General features: G+C 64.5%; 1 protein-coding gene across 2 annotated transcripts; it reads left to right on the top strand.

The window, feature by feature from the left end:
* The first annotated feature begins 442 nt into the window (after positions 1-442).
* On the top strand, positions 443-2,142 carry ASCL2 (achaete-scute family bHLH transcription factor 2). 2 transcript variants are annotated; one of them, XM_040466064.1, is made up of 2 exons: positions 443-1,138; positions 1,717-2,142. In XM_040466064.1, the coding sequence occupies exon 1, from the start codon at positions 520-522 to the stop codon at positions 1,120-1,122; it is 603 nt and encodes a 200-aa protein (XP_040321998.1). In that variant the 5' UTR covers positions 443-519; the 3' UTR covers positions 1,123-1,138; positions 1,717-2,142. The 2 variants fall into 2 exon arrangements, with proteins under 2 accessions (XP_040321998.1, XP_040321999.1); XM_040466065.1 differs by having other exon boundaries at positions 1,720-2,142.
* The last annotated feature ends 13,179 nt before the right edge of the window (positions 2,143-15,321 follow it).

Below are 15,321 nucleotides of genomic sequence, written 5' to 3' on the forward strand. Positions count from 1 at the left end.
GGGGGGGGGGGCGCACTGAGCACCTGTTGGGAGCTGGGGGCCCGCTGGGGACCTGCAGACTCCGCCCGGGGAGGACGGGGTGGGGGACGCGCTCACGGCGGCGGCGTGGTGTTTGCAGGTTTGTATGCGCAAGGGGGAGGGCGAAGCGTGGCAGGAGGGCGAGGCGAGGGAAGGAGGGCGTGAGAAAGGAGGCGGCGGCGGCGCGGAGGAGGGTTATCTATACATTTAAAACCGAACCGCCTGCGCCGCGCTGGGGAGACCTGGGGAGCGTCCGACCGCACGCGCGGGACACGAGCGCCCCACGCTCCCAGGCGCGCACGGCCTGCCACCTCTTGGCCCCCTGCGCCCCGCTCTCCTTGGGCCCCAGACGACCCGGGACGCGTACCTTGGCGAATCGCTCCGCGGCACAACGCCCGGGGCCCTCTCGGGGTTGTATCGTCCTCCCACCGTTCCTCTGGCCGCCCCACCTGCTGCGCGCGGGGACTCGGAGGAATCGCGCGGCGAGTGGATGCGGGAGCAATGGACAGCGGCGCACTGCTCCGGCCCGCGCCCCCCGTGCCTGGTGTCTCCGGCGGCTGCGCCGCTCGGCGGCGACCCACATCCCCACCGCTGCTGCGCTGCAGCCGGCGGCGACGGCCCGGCGCATCGGAGACCGGGGGCGGCGCGGCGGCTGTGGCGCGGCGCAATGAGCGCGAGCGCAACCGCGTGAAGCTGGTGAACTTGGGGTTCCAGGCGCTGCGGCAGCACGTGCCGCACGGCGGCGCCAGCAAGAAGCTGAGTAAGGTGGAGACACTGCGCTCAGCCGTGGAGTACATCCGCGCGTTGCAACGCCTGCTGGCGGAGCACGATGCCGTGCGCGCCGCGCTGGCCGAGGGGCTGCTGGCACCAACAGCCGCGCGGCCCCCCGCATCCAGCGGGCCTCCCGGGATCCCCGCCGCCGCCGCCGCCGCCGCCGCCGCCGCCTCGCCTTCCTGCGCCTCGTCGTCCCCGGGCCGCGGGGGCAGCTCGGAGCCCGGTTCGCCGCGCTCCGCCTACTCCTTGGACGACAGCGGCTGCGAGGGCGCGCTTAGCCCCGTGGAGCGCGAGCTGCTCGACTTCTCCAGCTGGTTAGGGGGCTACTGAGCGCCCTGTCCCCGAGGTAACCTCCGGCGGCGGGGAAGACGGGGTTCGCAGCAGGGGCAGCCGGGCGGGGTGGAGGGGACAGCCCCGCCGCACGCACCCCCGAGAGCAGCCGAGCCCAGCGCCAGGCCCGGGTGAGGGCTTCGATTTCGCTCACTCTTCATTTTCCCCAAACTTTGTCAAGCCTGTGCAAGACAGGCGTTTGTTTGTCCGGGATTGCAAAACTTCCTCCCGCTGCCGCGCTGAAGGGGGAGCAGGGAGGGGGGCCCTCGGGCGGGTGAGGCCCCGAGCGCACGCTGATCCCGGGGCAGAGTTGGGCGCTGGGAGGCGGGGTGACTTTGCATTGCAAATCACGCGCCCGGGCCGAGTGGCAGAAATGAGTCGGCGGGTGCGGAGCCCTGACTCACTGCGGCTCGGAGCGCCCGCCCCGCCCCCGCCCCGGTCCGGGCGCAGACCGAATCCGAGGCACCCACGGACTCGAGCTCCAAAACCAACCAAGCAAACGAAACTGCAGACTTCGCTTGTGGGGTTTGGGGGGGGGGGGGGAGGGGCAGGGCCGGATCCCGAACTAATGCGCGTCCCCGTTTCCCCTCCCAGCAGCCGAAGCCCTGGACACCGAGCGGCCAGCGCGCTCATCACCTAGGAGCAAAGTGGGCCGCCCGCGCCTCGGGCCCACCGTCCCGGCGGGCGAAGCCACCACCGAGCCTGGTCTCTGCCGACGGTCCCCCCCGTGCGGCCCAGCCTGACCAAGTGCCGCTGGGGAAACGGTCCCCGGCCTGAACCTGCCCCGCTGGCAGCAGCTTCCTCAGACCCAGACCACCCTTCCCCGAGAGGTTCTCCACCCGGATGGGGCCAGGGCACCAACACCGAGAAGTTTGAACGGGAGAGGATTTTATAAAGGACACAGAACATCGATCTTTTTACACATTCGTTTGAACTGCCCAGGGATACCGGTAATATGAAGACTTATTTTTGTATACAAAATTCCTTAGACTCTGAACACAATAAAGATTGTCTACCCCAGCCCCTCCCCACTACTGGAATTTCCCAACCCCGCCAAGATCTGGACGCTGGCTGCCCCCTGAGGGGCAGTGTCCCCGGTAGGCGTGCCCTTGCAGTGGCTGGATCGTGCTCCCAGCTCCGGTGGGACCTTGTTGGAAAACCTGATTCAGGGCAGGTGGACTTAACGAATAAATCAGTGCTGTGTATCTGGCGTTGGGGGTGCCCTCTCCATGCCCTCAGGCCCCCGTTTCCCAGGTGAAGGTGGGGCATGGGTGGGACCCAGCAGGTCTGGCCCCTGTGGTCACTTCTTCCTGGACTCCACCCCCTCCTCTGTAGGGTGGGGCCAGAGGCCTGCAGCCGGGTCAGCGCTTGCAGCCGGGTCACCTCTGTGCCAAAGCAATTCATAGGCACCTCGTGAGGCAGGGAGCTTCCAGCAGGTGGCAGGCGCAGGCGGGCGGCCGGGCAGGGCCACTCAGCTGGGAGGCTGAGGTCTGGGGGCTGCAGATTGGCAGAGGCATGAGGGTCTGGGGTGCGTGCTGGGGGAGGGGCTCGGCCCACCCCGTCTCAGGGCTCAGGACATGTGCTTGGCATCAGGCTGCTTTGTTGTGATGGCACTGCTCCCCACCCTCTGGGTGGGCTGGGCACATCCCTCAACACACGGGTGGGGTGACAGCATGGCTGCCCCAGGAAGTGGTGGGAGGATTGAGTGGTGTCCCTGCTGGGCTGTAGGCCCCGGCCCCCCGCGGGCCTGAGGCCTTGCCCGCCTCTGTTTACGGTGCTATGAGGTCCGCCCTTGGGAGGCACAAGGACGCCCCCCAGGCCCCCCAGCCTGGAGAATCTGCTGAGATTACTCAGCTCTACCTTTGACCCGGGCCTCTGCCGCTTTGAAGTCTCGCTAGGCCCAAAGCTCTCTTTTATTGCAGGAGTAGGGCGGGGCTGGTGGGGATCCCCCAGGCTGCTTTAGGGTGCCGAAGGCACCCCTCCCTTTGGCACGGAGTGGTCGGGTCAGAGTCGTTGGAACGCTGGGGGGTGGAGCTGGCCACATTGGCAGAGAGCAGATGGGTCCGGGGTGACCCTGGTGACCAGGTCTGTGGGTCTGGTGAGGCGCAGGCTGGGCCGGGGTCAGGAGAGCCGCTGTGGCTTGGGGCCGCAGGGCCTCATCTGAGGGACAGAGGGGGGCATCCCGCACCCTTCTCCTAGGGACCTGCTGCCTGGTCAGTGACCTCACTGAACCACACACGCCTGAACCCCAGGGAGAGGCTTGGACACAGCGTGGTGGGCAGGGTGGGACCCTACATGGGGTTGGGGGAGGGAAGGCATGGGAGAACGGCCCCCAGGAAAACCCCCTCCCTCCCTGCCAGGGCTGAGTGATAACGTAAGTGTTACCACTTTTGTTTTGCTGTTACTATGGAAAATCCCAGATGTAGGCAAAAGTTCTAAAACCTTTATTGGACCCCTTCTCTGTACCAGGAACCGTCGGGAATTTCTATCAGGGGAGGGGGGGACGTGGGATCCCACCCACAAGCAGCACAGGTGAGTCTGTCACCAGGCTGGTCAGTGAGGGACGCACGGGGCCCGAGCAGCCTCTGAGAAGCCCCCATCAGCAGGCCGCGCCCGCCCTGGCACCCCACCGCTCCCGCCCCCACGTTGCTTTGAAGCAAATCCCAACACCGTTTCCTCCTGGAAATTGCTCGTGTGCGCCTGTCCGGGAAACCCCTGCACCGCTCTCCCCGCCGTGAACGACGGTCCCTTCGCTGGAGCCGACACCCTGTGGCGGCCTCTTGGGTCTCTTACGGCGGGTTTTGCAGAATCAGGCCCCAGCCGGGTCGCGCGCGGAGTTGGCCGCGGGCCCTTTAAGCCTCTCGTAAGCTGTGTCCGCCGCTCTGCGGTGTTTCCGGAGTTCTGGGCGCTGCTGGTGGGCACCCTTCTGGGTGCCATCTCTCCGGTGTCTGCGCCTGTATTTCCGGCACGTCGGGGGAGGGGGCCGGGTTCCAGCTGGGTTTCTGGCTCACTTCAGAGGAGGTCCCTCTGGAGGTCCCAGCCTGCCGGCAGGTATACGCGCGGCCACCAGACCGCGTCCCTCGCTGTCGGAGCAGGGACATTACTGGGACAGGAAGGGCTGCAGTCGGGGCTCAGCCAGGCCATCAGGCGTGTTACCCGGGCACACCGGCCTGGCCGCTCACCCTACTTACAAAGTGCCCCCATCTGTCCTTTGCTCACACGCCCATCGTAGGGAACTGCGAAGGGCAGAACCCAGCAACTGAGCCCCTGAAGTCACAGGACTCGAAAACGATGGGACTCGGATTCAAACCCTGGGTAGCTTCGTTTCCAAGGCCTTGTGACATTCCCCTTCTAGGAGGGCACGGCTGCGGAGGGTGTCCTGGGAGGACACCGCAGCCCCTTGGACACCCAGCTGGCTCTGCCAGGAGCCCCCAGCCCAGGCCCTGCCCCCCACGGGAGGCTGATTGCAGACAGAAGGTGATCAGAGGCCGGAGGGTGGAGTTAGGTTGAGGACCCCGATCCGTAAGATGGGGGGGGGGGATGGTGATTTGGGACTAGGGGTGAAGCTGGAGACCTTCACTAAGGTGACTGCACAAAGTCAGACCCAGCAGCCTCTGGACCAGGCAGGGCTGTGGAGGGCACGAGGGGTGGGACAGTCCAGTCCGGATGACCAGCCCCCCCGCCCTGGGAGTGCTCTGGCAGCCCTTTGCTACTTGGGGTCAGTACATCGTTCCTGTCTGTTCATGATACGGGCGCCCCAAGGAGCCCTCCCTTGCTGTCCTGGGGGTGTATCTGTGGCCACAACTCACCCGATGGCTTTGCCCTCAACATGTCCCCGTAGGCTGATCACATGGGAGGCCTTGCTGACATGGGACTGTCCCGATGGCACCAGGGGTCGAGCACGGAGGTCCATGCATCCAGGCTTGCCTTATTTGGCCCACCTGGATCCCCCCCTCCCCATTTATTCCGAAACCTTTATTGGGCACCTTCTCTGTGCCAGGAGCTTAGGATGCACCGACATGCCCAAGGGAAACCTCACGGACCCTACATCCTAGGGTCTAACCCACAAGCAGCATGGGTGAGTCAGTAAGGCTGGCCAGTGGTGGACACGCTGGGCCCCCGGGGGAAAAAGCGTGCCGTGGGTCCCCGGGCCTCCGTGTTCCTGGGCCTGGGGGTGGGGTGGACCCCCATAGGGCAAGCTTCGTGTGTTCCTCTGTCCCACTGACCTTCACCAGCAAACACACGTTCAGGGGTGAAAGCACGGGGACCTTCCAACCAGCCAGCGGAGAGCACCGAACCGCACGGGGCCCCCCCTCCGCACCTGTGTGTCTGCAGGTCTCCAGCACCCGAAGCCAGTACTGGTCCTGCCCCCCGTCCCAGCGCTGGGGGCGGGGGGAGCCTCGTGGAGAGGCAGCCAGCACCTGACCCCTCCTCCATGAAAGGGATCCCCGAAACGGCAGCAAGGTGCCCCCCGCCACCCGGAAGGGAGGGCGGGCGGCCCCTGGGGCCGGGCGCTCCCCTTCCCTCCGCACGGAGAGGCGGCAGCGTAGCTGAGTGCAAGGCCAGGCTCGCCCGGCGTGAGCCCCTGGCCGAACTGGACCTGAGGACCTGCCTCTAGCCCCCGCTGCGACAGCACGGGGTGGAGGGGACGTCCGGGCTCAGTGACATCAGCCCTTACCATAAAGCCAGGAGCCTCAAGACGTCGGGAGGGAGGGTGACCGCGCAGGTGCGTGGCTTCCGGTGGGGCCGTCGTGCGGCCGGGAGGCGCTCGCAAGGCTGGGATGCTGTCCCCTCCGTCTCCCGTGTTCCTGGTCTAGTTCCGTCCAGGTGCCTGGGGCGGGACCCTGGGGAGGGGGCTACAGACTGGGAGCATGGAGCGTCCGGAGAACGGAGGCCACAGGACCACGAGGGGACCCTTCGTGGAAGGAAGAGGTCCAGTCTCTGGTGCTCCTCCAGGGGTTGAGGACTCTGCTGGGCAGGGAGGGGAGGACGGACATGACCTGGGGTGGAAGGGAGGCCTGGCTGTGGCGGGAGGCGGGGCGGGGAACCCCTATGGGGTCCTGGGGGGAGGGGCAGCAGGAGGAGGCTGGAGTCAGCATCCGGGGGGATGACAGAAGGGACCCGACCGCAGCAGTAGGGCTGGTGGGGTGCCGGTCAGGTCGGGGGCCTGAGAGACTGGGGAGGGGGCAGAGCCCGACTGCTGGTGGGGAGAAGGGGGAAGGGGGCCCCGCAGGGCTCCTGACCCTTTCCCCAGCAGTGGAGGCTGGGGGCGGCTCTGGGCAGGGGCTGCACCACAGGGCGGTGGGCCGGGGGTGGGCCGCCCCCAAGGCCTCCCGGAATCCAGAGTCCAAGAGGCGAGGGGTTTGGTGCTTCCAGATGTGCCCCTCCACAGGGTCTCGCCCCGACCTCTAGGCCGGGCCCAAGGCCCACAGGTACCCAGAGGCAATCCGGTTCAGAGTCCACAGAGCTGAGCTGAAGCCCCCATCGTGCCTCCCTTGGCCCCGGACACCTGCCTGGAGGAGGCACTGTTATTGCTGTTTTTTTTTTTGCTGAGAACACCGAAAAGGAGGGTCCTGTTAGCAGTCAAGGCTGGACAGGACCCGGGATGCCAGCTCGGGCCTCGGGACACCCCGGCTCTCCAAATGGGGGGAGGCCTGGGTGTGCTTTGGAGGGAATCCTGGGGGCCCGGGGAGCTGGAAGAGGCACCAAGCACTGTGTCCCTTCCCCAGGCTCTCCTCAGCTGGGTGGGTCTGGAGGGAAAGAGAGATGACAGAGAAAGCCTGTCCTGACCTCTGCCCCCCTCCCGGGGCCCCCATGGCTCTGGCCCAGTGCCTGCTCTGGTCCCACCCCACCCCCAGCTGCTGGCTGTGATTAATGGGGCAAATCAATCAGTGTGTGTGTGTGTGGTGGGGGGGGGGGGCGCAGAATGCCCAGAAAACTCCCTTCGCCAGCAAACCGTGCCCCCCGCAGGGCCCCCCACTGAGGCTGGGACCCTAGCGCTCCCTACTTATTGAAATAGGCCTTTGTCACCAGAGCTCTGAGCCTCCAGCCTCCCAGAGGCAGGGAGGGGCCTGCTGACGGGGGTCATCCTGTCAGCACCCCAGGAACAGCCCCTGCCCAAGGCCACACACCAAACGGAGGAAAGGGGTGTGTGTGAGCCTGCTCGTACAAGGTCAGGGCGCCGCAGGGCTCCAGGCCAGGTCCTGTGTGCCCCCGGGGCCTGCCACCAGCAAAGCCCTTTCTCCGCGGCAAGCCACAGATCGGGAAAACCAGGCCCCAGAGGTAATGCATCCACCGGTGGGCCGGCAAAGCCTGGGCAGGAACCCAGCAGCCCCAGCAGTGCGTTAGTCAGCGGGATGCTGTGACAAAACCACCATCGGGGTGGGGAGGGTCACACGACACCTGCTGCCCCCCGTCCTGGAGGCTGGAGCCCGAGGTCCAGGCGTGGGCCGGGCCGGGGCCTCCCGAAGCCTCTCTCCTCGTGTGTGGACGGCCGTCGTCCTGCTGTGTCCTCACGAGGTCGCCCCTCTGTGCGTGTCTGTGTCCACAATTCCCCCTTATGTAAGGACCCCAGTCATACAGGATCAGAGTCCCCCTAATGACCTGATGACCTTTGTAAAGACCCTAGTTCCAAATAAGGTCTCCACCACATGAATTTGGGGGGAGGACACATTTCAGCCTACAACAGGCAGAAACAAAGGGGTTTCCCAGTAACGCCAGCCCCCAGGGCCCGCTGCCCACCCTCCGCCGCAGGGCCCCAGCTACACCTTCTCTCCTGTGCCGGTCTGGTCCCTCGGGCTAAGCGTTACTGCCTCCAGGCCCCTTTTGCAGGGTGTAGCTGGCTCAGCAAGAGGCCACAGGCCACGCCGAGGTGAGCCCTGCTAAGGACCCACAGGCCCGGGGCCCCCGGTGGCCATGGATGAGGTGTTTCTCGGGGACCCCAGCGAGCACGCGGAATGGGAGGACAGGCTCCAGGCTTCCCCAGGGAGGGTGTCTGTGCCTCTGTTGCCTGGGACGTCAGGTGACAGGACCCCCAGGGCCATCCTAACCCCCTGGGAGGGGGAGCCGGCACCATCGGTGGGGTGATGGCAGCCAGTGTCTTGGGGAGGGTGGCGTCATCATCAGGAGCGGTTGGCATGACCCACTTTCCTCTCCCTGCTTGTCCCCGCCACGTCCCAGCTCTGTGTGGGGTCCAGGCCAGGACCCAGGCTCCCTGTCGCGCAGCACGGCCCCGGCCCCGTGGTGGTGGCCTCCCCCCAGCTCCTGCTACCCTGACGCTAGTGGGGAGATGCCGACGCTCAGGGCTCCTGAGTCCTTCCCCCCAACCCTCCACCTGGCATTGGCCTGTAGGCGTGGGGGCTCCCCAGGCCCGGCCCCCAGTGGCTGGCCACTGCTGGCATTGATAGCATGCAAATCTCTAAATGGAATCCAATTAGTACCCAAATGAGGGCCTGGGAGCTGCCTACAGAGGCCGGGCCGGGCTCAAATATTTGGCTCTCATTTGAATGCCTTTTGTGGGCAGGCGGGCGGGGGCTGCCAGGGGCCTGGCTTCCAGGAGACAAAGCCAGGCTCTTACACACCGGCACGCTAGGTCTGGGGTCTGAACTGTACTGTGCGCCCCCTCCTGCCCCATCCCGGGTCCGCCCACCCCACCTGGCAGTTTTCGGGGCCCCAGGGCCTCTCGCTGACCATCCCTTCCCAACCCCCAGCCCTGAAAGGCTTCTCACCCTGCTGGTCCCTGTGCTGCACAGAGCCTCCTGCAGGGTCCTGGGGTCCTTCTGCCCCCACCCAGAGCCCGGGTTCCGTGGGAGGGGGTGGCGGCTGGCAGGCGGAGTGGGGGGGGGGCACTTCCCAGTTGGCACTGGGTTGGGATGCACCAGGGGCCCGGCTGTCATGGGGGTGGGCGTGTGGCCGGACGTGTGTGTATTCGGGTAGTTAGCACAGGCTCTGCCTTTCCAGTGCCGGCGAACTCACCAGGCCTGTGGTGTCACCATGTTAACTGCCCCTCTGGCTGTGCCTCAGTCCGTCCTGGTGTGCTGTGCCCATTTTACAGGCGTGGAAACTGAGACCTGGACACCGGATGAGCTTCCAAGGCTGGTCGGGGCAGAGTGGGATTCCCGAGGTAGGTGGGGAGAGACGATGGCTGGGGAGGAGGCCAGGCAGGTCGGGAGACAGAAAGCTCCGCCAGCCCCCACTCGTCCCTGGGCCCTGCGTGTTCAATGCTGCTTCGCTCCCGGGGTGTGGGGAGCACTGGGGCACAGCAGGATCGTCGGGAGGGCCGGGCTGGTCTTGGTGGCCTGTGCGGGATCTCACAGCAGAATGGGCATCTGGTGACTTAGGGCTTGGAGGTCTGACCTCTGTGTTCACTCTTTCGAGAAAACCAGGCAGCAGGATTCTGCTCCCAGACGCCCTGCCCCTGGGAGGGGGGAGGGGGGCGGGGGTTGGGCCAGCTCACCCAGGAAACGGGGAGTGACAGGGCTGGCGGGGAGTCGAGGGCCAGCAGCCGTGGGCAGGTGGGTCCTGTGGGGAGGGCGGGTGGACGGGACGGATGAGCCCACGCCCCACAGGAACGTACAGGTGACCTGTCCTCCGCCTCTCCCATCGGGGCTGACCCAGCCCTGCCTGCCTCCCCGAGGTCTAGTTGGGTACGACTCTTCTCAAACGCGTAAACCTGGAGCGTGTGTCCTCGAATTTTCCACATGTGCGCACTCAGCTCACCTCACCCAGCCCGCCCTAAGGGGTGAGCCCTCACCCTCCGCCCCCACTCTGACCCCTGTCTCCGGACGTCGGGTTTGCCTTTGAACGTCACGGCGTGGACTCTGTGTGTCCGGCTGCGTCCCATTCCTTTCCACTCAGTGTGGCCTGGGGATGGGGGGCAGGAGGGGCCGGGCCCGACCCTCCTTCACCCTGCATCTGCAGAGAGCGCGGCCGCTGGTGGGGGAACCTCTCCGGGGCCAGCGCTGCGTGAGCTGGGGGTCGCCGCGCACCCTCGGGCGCCGGGCGTGGGCTTGCGCTGCCCTGTGGCTTCTCGCCTCACGTCCTCCAAGCAGGCCTCCCGTTCAGGGGGCTCCCGTTTCTGCTCCCGCGCCCCGCGTTCCTTTCGGAATGAGGCAGAATGTCATTAAAATCAACAGATGCGCCCAGACAGCTAGGAGGTGGCCTGAGAGGGTCCCGCGGGTCAGCCTGATGCCCAGTCTGGCGCCGGGCCCAAGGGGAGCTGAGGACCCTCCCTCTTCCGTCGGCCCACCCACTGGTGGGGACTTTGAAGGGAGGTGAGAAATGAGGGTCTCAAGGACCCCCCCTCTCTCAGATACTCGGATGCCCAGCCTCTTCGGAGCCCTTGTGGGTGCTGGGAACTGACGTGGGGGTCAAAGTTCAGCCGGGGGGGGCGGGGTGGGCAGGGAGGGCTTCCTGGAGGCGGGGACTGGGGGCCCTGCAGGATGGAGAGCCTTCAGGCAGAGGGCCTGCCCGAGAGCAGGCAGGGACGGATGGATGTGGGACCCCCGGGGGCAGGGGACAGAGCAGAACCGCCGCACCCGGGCCCCCACCCCCACCGCCCCTGGCCTCCCCTCCCTGCCCCAGCACCCCCACCCCCAGGGCAGGGCTTTGCTCCTTCAGGTCCAACCTGTTCTGGGCAGCTGCCCCCGGGGGTGGATTCCAGCTTTCCCTTTCTGCACCGCTGCTTCTGAAGGCTTCCGCATCCCTGCCCTCCTCTGAGGGCCTGCGCTCTCGGAAAAGCCAGGCAGCCGGAGCCTCCTTCCCTCCTTCCGCACACACACACACACACACACACACACACACACACGTCAGACGCATATGCACGCAAGCATGGACACACATCCAGACACAGCACACATGTACAGTTGCACACAGACTCGACAGATGCAGGGTTGGGCTTGTGGCCCTCAGGTCGCCGTGGGCTGGGTGAAGACGTCTGTGCCCCTGTGCCTTCCCTGCGCCACCCCCCGCCCTGCTTCTGGCCTTCCTGCCCCCTCCACCCACGGGCTCCTGGGCAAAGGGTTGTGACAGCCAGGGGCACAGAGGCTCCACCTGGCTCGCAGCCGGGCGGCACTGCCTCCCCGTCCAGCAGCGTGAGGGGCCACCTGTCCCCTCGCCGGGCCAGTGCTGGGCTGGCGGGGGCGGAGGGCTTTTCCTTCGTTTGTGTGTACTGTTTTGTCTCAACGTGAGACGTCTCGCTGTGGCTTTAATTTGCGTTTGCCTCCTGGCTGGTGGTAGTGAGCATCTTTCCACGTGGGTTTTTGCCATCCGCGTGCCTTCAAGGTTGGCTTTCTCTTTGGCTCATTTGTCGTCTCACTGCCGAGTTTGGGGAGTTCTGTTCCGGATCCAAGTTCTGGTATGAGATAGCGTGTCTTAACTTCGCCTCTTACGGAGGGAGAGTCTCACATTTAACCAAGTCCAATGTATCGGGTTTTTTTTTTTTTTCTTTCGTTGGCCGTGCTTTGGGGTCGTAGCTCAGAAATCTTTGCCCAACCCAGCGGTTTTCAGCTAGGGGCCATCTTGCCCCCAAGAAATATGTGGCAATGTCTGGAAGTTTTGGTTGTTACATTTGGAGGGTACCAGTGGCTCGTGCCGGATATTCTGCAGTGTGCCCGATAGCCCCTGTAGGAAAGAGTGACCCGACCCCGAGTGTCCCCAGTGCTGAGGTGAGAGACCCTGGCTGTCTTCAGGGCATGAGGATTTTCTCCCGGGGTTTCTCCTCTAGATGTTTTTTAGCTGGATATTTTACACTGAGCTTTATGATTTATCTGGAGTGTTTGTATAAGTTGTGAGATGTGTGTTCCGGGGTTCATTTTTAAATTTTTTTTTTTTTCAACATTTATTTATTTTTGGGACAGAGAGAGACAGAGCATGAACGGGGGAGGAGCAGAGAGAGAGGGAGACACAGAATCGGAAACAGGCTCCAGGCTCTGAGCCATCAGCCCAGAGCCTGACGCGGGGCTCGAACTCGCAGACCGCGAGATCGTGACCTGGCTGAAGTCGGACGCTTAACCGACTGCGCCACCCAGGCGCCCCTCCGGGGTTCATTTTTTTGCACGTGGATCAGGTAGCACAAAACCTCCACTCCCGATCAGGCTCGGCACTGACATCACGGAGCCCCGGCACGGGACTCGAACTCACGAGCCGCGGGATCATGACCGGAGCCGAAGTCAGACGCCCGGCCGACCGAGCCACCCCAGGGTTCTTGCCCTGGCTCCTTTGGTTTCTGACAAAAAGCGTGCTTGTTTTTACCTTCCTCCTCTTATGGGACGTGCTTCCTTCTCTGGCCACGTTCAGGATGTTCTCTCTTGCCTCGGGTTTTCAGCAGTTTGAATATGTAAATAGAGCTCGGGTGGTCCCTTGTGGTATTTACCGTGCTGGGTGTTCTCTGAGCTTCTTGGGCGCGTGTTTTGTAGGCTCTCCGGCATATTTATCCCTGTTGTTGAAAACGTCCCGTCCGACGGTCCCAACGTCTGTATCACGTCCGAGTCTGGTCGCTCCGATTCCTGGGCCCAGAGGCGTGTCGTCTCTCTGCCCTTTTGATAGCCTCGTGGTTGTTGCCGAGATGCACACAGAGGAGACCGGGGCAAATAATCTTATGCCTGGAAATGAGGAACGCCTGCAGACGGGGTTTGCAGTCAGCCTAGTGGGTTTCTCGTTGCCATGGTTTCCCTCAGACCACCACGGACATCACATTCCTCTGACGTCGCCTCGTGTGTGGTGTGGAGATGGTTTTTCCCAGTGTCAGACCTGCCTTCGGCTTGAAGTCTTGCCTCTGGGCTGTGCATCCGACAGGGTGTCTTTCTATATTCTTGGAGCTTTCCCAGTGAGGACGTGTCCCAGGCTGTTCCAGATCCTCTTAGACGTGGCTCGACCCCGACGTAACAGAGTGGCTGGGGCTGGTCCTTAGCCCCTGGGGTCCCTGGTCATGTCCCAGACGGGGAGGTCTGGGTGGTGTGGGGTGTGAACCTCTTCTGTGTCTCTGATGCCCCCTGGCCTGGCCCTCTCCTGGGATCACCTCTTAGGCCTGTACCTGGGAATCTCTGATGCCACCCAAGGACCCCCGGGCCCATCCCTGGATATGGAGGCAGACTGGCGGGTTGAGTTTGACATTTAGGGCCTCTCTGACATCCTGGGCTTAGGCAAGTGTGGAGGCTGAGGGTGGGTCAGGTTTCTGACTCTCCTGGGAGAATATATACGCCGGGGGTTTCAGGGCCCGTCTGCAGGGGAATCCGCATGACTTGGGAACCGGGGTCAGGTGCCGACCTGACAGCCTGGCCTTGCCCACAGCCTCCTTTCTCAAGCGGGCCTCTCTTGGTTTCTAGGAGCGTCATTACGGGCCAGGGCTTGGGGAGTCAGGGTCGTGAGGGGCAGGGAGCGAGGAGAAAGGTGTAGCACCACAGTAAGCCACGGGTTGTTGACCTTCAGTGGAGTCCTGGATTCATCTCGCCCACGCCCCCACTCTGCGGACACTCAGGTGGGGATGCCTGTTGAAGGAGACGTAGCCAGCGTCCTGCCCTCCCCCGACCCCAGCCCTCCTTCACAAAGACTATCAGGAACTTGCCAAGCCAAGACTGCTGGCCCGCCCAGACCAGGTCTGGGTGCTGCCGAGGGCGTGTCCTAACCTCCTTTCCAGACTGTCGGGAGGGTGGTGTCAGGGTCCAAGACGAACCCCACCAGGCACGGGATGCCATCACCAGGCACCGGGCTCTGTCACCAGGCACTGGGAGCTGTCACCAGGGACCAGGCACTGTCACCAGGCACCGGGCGCTGTCCAGCAGAGCTGACCGGCTGGTCCGCATGAAGCGGAAACTGCTACAGTCTCACTGCACGTGTCCTGGACACGTGGCCCAGGACAGCATTCCTGTGCGGGAGAAAGCAGATAAGCAGGGACGTGGGAGCCCGACCCCCGGGGGGGCTTACTGGTATAGCCGGCAGGGGCGGCCCCACGGGACCGGAAGCAAGAGGCCAACCCTTCCCTCGCCCCCACGCCAGACATCTGCCGCGAAGTCCCCCCGTGGCCCTTGCCTCCGGTTTGAGGAGCTCCCCGTCAGCCAAGAGCAATCTTCAGGGGAGCTCCTAGCAGCGGACCCTCTCGAGGGGGGACAAGCACACAGACCCAGTAGAAGGAGCTGGACGGGGCGCCGACGGCCCTTGCTTTATTAGGCGCTGTCCGTCCGGGATCACGTCTCAGGACCCGGTCCGCCCCAGCTGGGGAGATCGACACTGACGGGGCCAGTGGGAGGAACCACAATCGGACACTCATGGCTTCCCTCCTCCATCGCCCACGCCAGGGGGCCTGCCTCCTCGGACAGCCCGTAGCTACCGTGGCCTCTGCGCGTCCGGCCGCGGGGCTCGTCCGCTGGCGGTGAAGTCTGGTCACGCGGGGGCCGAGAGACGCCCGGCGCGGGTGGCCGAGCACCAAACGTGTTGTTCCCCGCCCCGCTTGAGAACAACGCCTGACCTCCCCCTCATGCTCGGGGCCGGTGCCCCTGCCCATTCGGTCCCTCCTTTCTTCTGCCAGAGGTCTGCCGGCACAAGGACCCCAAGCGGCCAGGTGGTAACGGACCCTTTATGTTTAGCAGTGTCTCCTGGGGGAAGCGTCTCGAGACCAACGGGAGGTCAGCGGCTACAGCGCTCAGAGGTCTGTCCGCTGCTGGGGGGGGGTCCCCTGTAATTGTCACTTAGTCCATGACCACCAACCCCACCTGAGAGGGCTGAACAGTCCAAGGGCGGTCCACTCCGGCACCCAGCTGAGCCACCGATGAGCCACGCCCAGCTTCTCTCCACCACCTGGTCTTCGGGGACCAGAGGGATGAGCTAAGGGACGGGGGTCAGTGCAGCACCGGCAGAGGACATGGGGCTTCCGGCTCTTTGTGTGACTTTCCCGTGCCCTCTGCTCATTGCTCTGCTGTGGGCTTTTGTCGTGAGCGGCTCGCAGGGCGCCGGTCCTGCTCTCTGGCTCTGGGGGGCATCGGCCTCTGTTGCCCGAGATCCAACATCTTGAAAACCCGGGTTTCATGCATTTTGTTCAACTTTCCAGGTCGGAAGAGAAATCCAGCTCCATTTCTCCACTTTTGCCAGAAGCGATGAGGCCCTCGGGAAGCGTCAGTGTCTTTGAGGTGTCCTCTAGGCTCCGGTCAGGGGTGAGGGGCAGTTTCAGGGACGGCCCCTGCGCCCTCCTGCTGGATGGGTCCTACC

This window comes from Herpailurus yagouaroundi, unplaced genomic scaffold (genome assembly GCF_014898765.1).
Source record: "Herpailurus yagouaroundi ecotype Mexico unplaced genomic scaffold, PumYag 569, whole genome shotgun sequence".
In the NCBI taxonomy this organism is placed as follows: Eukaryota; Metazoa; Chordata; class Mammalia; order Carnivora; family Felidae; genus Herpailurus; species Herpailurus yagouaroundi.

Excerpts from the sequence above, each read along its gene's own strand:
- ASCL2 (XM_040466064.1), top strand. The coding sequence starts at position 520 with ATGGACAGCGGCGCACTGCTCCGGCCCGCGCCCCCCGTGCCTGGTGTC.